At 37.8% G+C, this 6,158-nt stretch overlaps 1 protein-coding gene across 1 annotated transcript; it reads left to right on the top strand.

Moving 5' to 3' along the window:
- The first annotated feature begins 2,613 nt into the window (after window positions 1-2,613).
- On the top strand, window positions 2,614-2,991 carry LOC146999339 (protein GVQW3-like). The gene has a single exon (XM_085820695.1). It carries the CDS (start codon window positions 2,614-2,616, stop codon window positions 2,989-2,991), a length of 378 nt encoding a protein of 125 aa, XP_085676821.1.
- The last annotated feature ends 3,167 nt before the right edge of the window (window positions 2,992-6,158 follow it).

Raw genomic sequence — 6,158 nt, forward strand, 5'->3', positions numbered from 1 at the left:
TCTGTCCTGAACAAACGTCTGACAACGCAGCAAACTTATGAGGGAATGACTCGAGATTATAGTCCAAGCACAATATACATTCCTTGCGTTAATCATTCTTTGAATTTAGCAGGTAGTTTTGCAGCAGAAAATTGAACCGCTATTCACTATTTTATGTTTCTGCAAAAGTTACTTTCTTTTGTTTTCTGCCTTTCCTCATCGCTGGCAGTTGTTGTATAGAAAGCTGAAGAAGTGCGAAAATTGAAGGGTAAAACAATTATCCGATACTAGATGGTTCGCAAGAGCATATGCCGTATTGGCATTAAAAATGGGTCACATTCATGTAAAAGAAGCCTTACCTGACATCTGTGCTTCAGTTTCGGAAAAGAAAAGTAACTGTACCGGAGGTCACATCTTTATTTAAAACGATACTCAGATAGGAGACGATACTTATGATAATAATTTGGAACACCATTTTACAGAGAATCAGGGCCAATGGCAAATCCCTACGATCAACTCAATGCAACCTATTTAAAGGAGCTGACTTGTTAAATTATTTGGAAAATTTTATTGCAGGATTCTGTCATGAAGTTTTGACATAGAAAAAGAAACAACCTCTATAACATTTTTGACATTTGAAGAGCGGAATCGTAGCCTTAAAAAAGGAAAAAAAAAAAAAACATTTTTGATGAGAGCATTTAAGAATCTAAATCACTTTCACAGCGCGAAGATTTTAATTTTAATTCTTTTAACCCTTTCCGGCACAGTGTGTACGGTGTGAATCTCTTTTATGAATAACAGATGGCAGCACCACACAAGCAAATCATTAACGTTGAGATACATTCTGTTTCTAAAGACGCTGATTTTTCAAAGAAATGTTTCAGATTTTTTTAAATATCAATGAAATCAATATATTGATCAATATATATGAAATGAAATTCAATGAAATATGAATTATATGAAATGAAATGAATATGTAATATCAATGAAAAAAATCTTTATAGAATTTTGTTGTTCGTATTCTAATCTGCCTATTCTGTATTACTTTTAATTTTGAAATATTGCGTATAGTGAAGCCTTCAGTGTATGGTGTGTTCGGAAACACCCTGTACTGGTAGCGCATGCCACGTGGGAGTGAGTCAGAGAAACTGGTCTCGTGCTTCAAACACGGAGGAGGCTGAGAGCGCAGGTTTATTTATATTTGTTTTTCTTCTTTTCTGTTTTTGGTATTGAAGACCACGGTGCTTTGTTTTCACTTAGCTATTTGATTTTCAGCGAAAGCAGACCCTTTTTCTCTCTTGCTTTCATCGTGCGTAGTTTGCTTAGTTTTGATTTCTGCAGATATTTATTTGTATATATGTATTTAATAATTTTTTCTAGTCAATAATTAATTGTAAATATTATAGTATTTTAATTATTTTTCTTATAAATTTTAAAGGTGTGTAAATGGTTCGGAGAGGCCTCAGCATTGCCGAAGCAATGAGAGTTTCCTTCCCCCCCCCGGTTTTTTTTGGGGTGTTGTAGAGTAGCAGGCCTCCCCGTGGTGCACCTTGAGTTATGCTAAATCTGCTACAGATATCACATTCTACTGTTTTTAAAACACAGACAAAGTATTTTACTGTAATACGTGCTTCACAGCAATGTTCACCTATCGCAGCTCGTGCGGCTCAGTGTGTTCGCTTCGGACACACTCACAAAATGGAAACGGTTTGTGCAAGCTTAGTAAAATTATACCTGCATACTCACCTAGGCCTAAATAGACTGCCTACAATTTTTTTTTTTTTTTTTTTTTTTTTTTTTTTTTTTTTTTGGGTAAAATTCCAATTTTTTTCCAATTTTAAAGAGTAGCATGTTATTTGTGACAATATAACAGCGGAACTTTCTTATAGAAATAAAGTTTGTAAAAATAATATCGAAAATTTTAAAATAATTTTTTATTTAAATTTGTCGAATTTAGAACAAAAGGTCTGTGTAGAAAAATTAAAAGAGATTTATAAATGTGATATAAGCGCTACAGGATTTGATGATTTAGAACAGTTTATATTATTTTTAAAAGAATATGAAAACAAATTTATTTCTCCCACAGAAGTATATCATGCTGACCGAGAAATGTCATCAATTTTTCCTGTTGTGGTGTATAATTTCTACTCTGCTCGAACTATATCATTACCTTAATGTGGCGAATAATCTGTTGTTCAATTTCATTAAGTCAAAACCCTCACCAACAACATAACTAAATATAACTGTGAAAACTTGAATTTTTGCGTTGTGTATTCTAAAATCAAAACTATATGAGCAAACCCCTGATTAAGTAAGTGTATGCAGGAATGAATTCATAATTATAACAGACTAATAAGTAAAACTAGTTTTATTCATTATATGCGTATTACTTTCTTAGGTTGCGTGTATTAATATTACAAGGGGTAATCAAATGAAAAGGTACGAAACGACGTAAAAACGTAACAGTTAAATATTTGCATATTCCGCTATGGGAGAACGTAGCGAAACATCTCGGGATGCGATTGGAGTCTCTGACTGGGATCGGAGCATGCGCGGGCGCCCGCATGCGCAGGAGAGAGCAGAGACTCTTATCAAAAGGGCGTCCAAATGATGCGAAGTCCGTACGAGGACAGGATGGCGTTCGCGTTGCAAAATTCGACGACTGAGGAGCAGCGAGGTGTTATCCGATTTCTGACAGCGGAAGGTGAGAAACCGGCAGCTATTCATCGCCGGATGGTGACAGTTTACGGGAAGAAATGTGTCTCTGACAAGTCTGTCAGAAAATGGAGTGCCCGTTTTCATGCAGGCCGTGAGAGTGCGGGTGATGACCCGAGACCAGGCCAGGCATACACTGTCATCACGAGCGATCTCATCGACAAGGTGGACCCCCTACTCAGAAGTCATCGGCGTGTCACATTGCGAATGTTGGCTGTGAAGGTGGATGTCAGCTATGGAACCGTGTGGACAATTGTTCACGACAGATTGCGATATCGGAAGGTATGTGCCGCTTGAGCTCCGAAGCAGCTCACCGACAAGCAAAAGAAACTGCGTATGGGGTTAGCAATGCAACATCTGTTTCGGTATCAGGAAGACCCCACTTTCATGGAGCGAATCGTCACAGGGGATGAGACCTGGTGCCAGCAATACGAGCCAGAGACAAAGCGGGACAACATGCAGTGGAAGCATGTGTCGTCACCTCCCCCTAAAAAGTTCAAAGCCGTGCCGTCAGCAGGCAAGGTGTTGCTCACCGTCTTTTTCGACGTTCAAGGTCCGCTACTGGTGGAATTCCTCGAGTACAGAAAAACCATTAACTCCGATGTGTACTGTGAGACACTCCGACGCCACACGTCTCCAGAATCACACACATGGAACTGGCCAAGTTTAAGTGGGAGACGTTGGACTATCCCCCTTAAAGTCCGGACATGTCGCCCTGCGATTTCCATGTGTTTGGTCCACTGAAGAAACACCTGAAAGGAAAGCGCTTCAACTCGGACGACGTACTCAAGGACGCTGTGAAGGACTGGGTCTCGTCACGGCCACAGGAATTCTGGGAATAAGGAATCCTGCGGCTTGTTCATCAGTAGGATCGTTGTGCTCAGGCCTATGGTGTATATTTTGAATAAAGTCTACATTTGAACCCACCGTGTCGTTTCGTACCTTTTCATTTGATCATCCCTTGTACTTTTCAGTCACTCAAACTAAACATTTTTTTAATTATTATTTTATTACAGGTCCATCTTCTTATTTTTATTAATTATTACGTTTAATGAAAGTAACTGAATATAAAACTTCAGTTCTTTACCTCAGCCCCCCCTGGCCTACGTGCCTAATGGGTAAGCTCCTCAAGTGGCTTTTTATATCCCTTTTGCCTTTCTGTACGAACACACCAAGATGCTTAATTGGGGAATCTAATCTTTAAATAAATTTTATAAACAGTGAGAATTTGGACTTGGACTATAAACCCCTGCAACCCGCTTCCCCACGAAAGAGGTAAATAAATCCTCTTTATACGATTTTGAATTTTCGTCCATGCAAATCTTGCCCCCTTCTCCAACTCCCGTAAAGAAAATGAAAAGTTGGCGCCTGTGATCATTCTTACATATGGGAAAACGACAAATTTGCCCCATAGAGAAAGGGCTAATCACTTCCTGTCCTTCCCACCCTCAGAGAAATTTTTTGAAAAAAATGCCGTATTTCACTGCACATATTTTAAATAAAAATATAATAAAATCGATTAAATAAGGTTAAATAGAAATTGTATTAAGTAAAATAATGTAAGTACGTACTTCATCAAATGGATTTTTCTTTTCCAATAGTACCAAGGTTATTGTGCATCGAAAATTTTCTTCGCCAACCGCTCAATAAATACGAAGAAGGAATGTGTAGATGATACATAACACGTGGCTTTCTAGACATGTGGAAAATGACCATTATATAGTACTAGGTGCGCAGAAGGGTAATTTTGAGTAGCGCACAGCGTCTGCGTGTGTTGTCGGTGTACAGTATTACCTACATCAAACTTACTCGCAGCGTGAATTCCCACGGCTTTTGGAACTCGAATTTCTTTGTGTGACTCTGTACCTAACGACTGATGGATGGGTGGCAAGGCGTTTGTGTGGGCTGGACAGGAAAAGTGAAGGGTGCAGACGCCCATGGTCCCTGTCCTGTGTAGTATTCAAGGTGCATTTATTTTTCATCCCGGTAAATGCACATTTTTGGCACTTAAAAAAAAAAAAAAAAAAAAAAAAAAAAAAAAAAAAAAGGTCTGTGTCGTCGGCTGGTCGTCGCCCGCCTGCAAAGTAGGCCTTGCAGGTCCGCTTCCGCCGGCCTTGTGCGTTTCTCTGATTTTTTTGTAAGTTGTAAAAATCTACGAATTGCTAACGCAGTTTCATTTGAAAGCTTGACTATGTAGAGTCATTAAGTTATTAAAGTAGGAAGCACGAAAAATTAGTGATGCCCTCGCCGGAACTCGAAACTGAACCTTTCGAATACGCACCGAGTGTTCTAGCCGTTACACCACGAAGACATGCAGAAAGAAGAGAGAAAATGCCTTATAACTAAAATAAGGCTTTCGCTGAAGTTAGTAATTCAGTTGTATTATTGAAAAAGTGTTTACGTGTGAATTCTTCTAGTCCGATTTTAGTATATTAATTTTTTGAAATTGGAAAGAGAAAAGAAAAAGAACATTTTACGCAAAAGATTTTAAAGTTTATTTAACTTCCGAAGAAATAGGCATCATTCAACTACAGAGGGATTTTTTCTTTAGCAACGATTTCAGTTGTTTGCAGCAACACAGAGTAACGAACGACAAGGCCTTGACCTGTACTAAGGGCGATGACAGTAAGAGATACGATGATGTTATAAAATGAGTGCCGACTTTACTGAACTACTGGAGTTAGCTGTTTACGTTTATGAACTATAAAAAGCTAAGGATGGATTATTGTACTTGCATTTTTTCAGCTTAGAAAAAAATATAAATTTTACAGATGAGAGCATTATAATTCAAGTGACTGAATGTACTGCAGGGGGATTAAATTTGGATACCTCATTTATATTTTAGTTCTTTTGAAAGAATTTAGTTACATAACTTCTAAATACAGAGGCCGATCGCACATTTTTTAGACGATTTAAATTTTTTTTTTAAATTTTAAATGCTGTATTTGATAACTCTTATTCTCCACTATCTTTCTACCCGGTAGTTTCCAAGGAGTAGTGCCTTTCGTAATATCGCAAGAGGTATTTCAACCCATTCCTCTTGAACAGGTTTCCTAAATCCTAGGAGGATTGTAATTCGACGTTTGGACAATCCGATTTTTAAAAGTCCGAAAGCGCAAAAATCCATCAGTGATACATCAGGAGAAAATTTAGTAGGAATATGAGTGAAGGGTAGGGGCCCTTGTTACTCATTTCTTATTCCAATTTTTTTAGGAAATCAGCAGTGGGTTTTGACTATGGCTGCTTGCTTTCTCTTGATGCAAGTTTTACTGATTGATGGCACTGTGGGTAAGAAGAAATATTTTATACTTGAAGGTTGGGTTTAAAATATGTTTTTGATGATATGTGGAACTGATCTTAACATTTTTTCTCCACTCTCTTTATTTTCACTTTGCCGTTATATGAAAAATCAGCAACAATCATCAATCCCATAGAAAAACTATCTTTAGATTCTTTGAACCATG

This window comes from Stegodyphus dumicola, chromosome 1 (genome assembly GCF_044657685.1).
Source record: "Stegodyphus dumicola isolate Sdum_Otavi_A_Nest chromosome 1, ASM4465768v1".
Lineage (NCBI taxonomy): Eukaryota > Metazoa > Arthropoda > Arachnida > Araneae > Eresidae > Stegodyphus > Stegodyphus dumicola.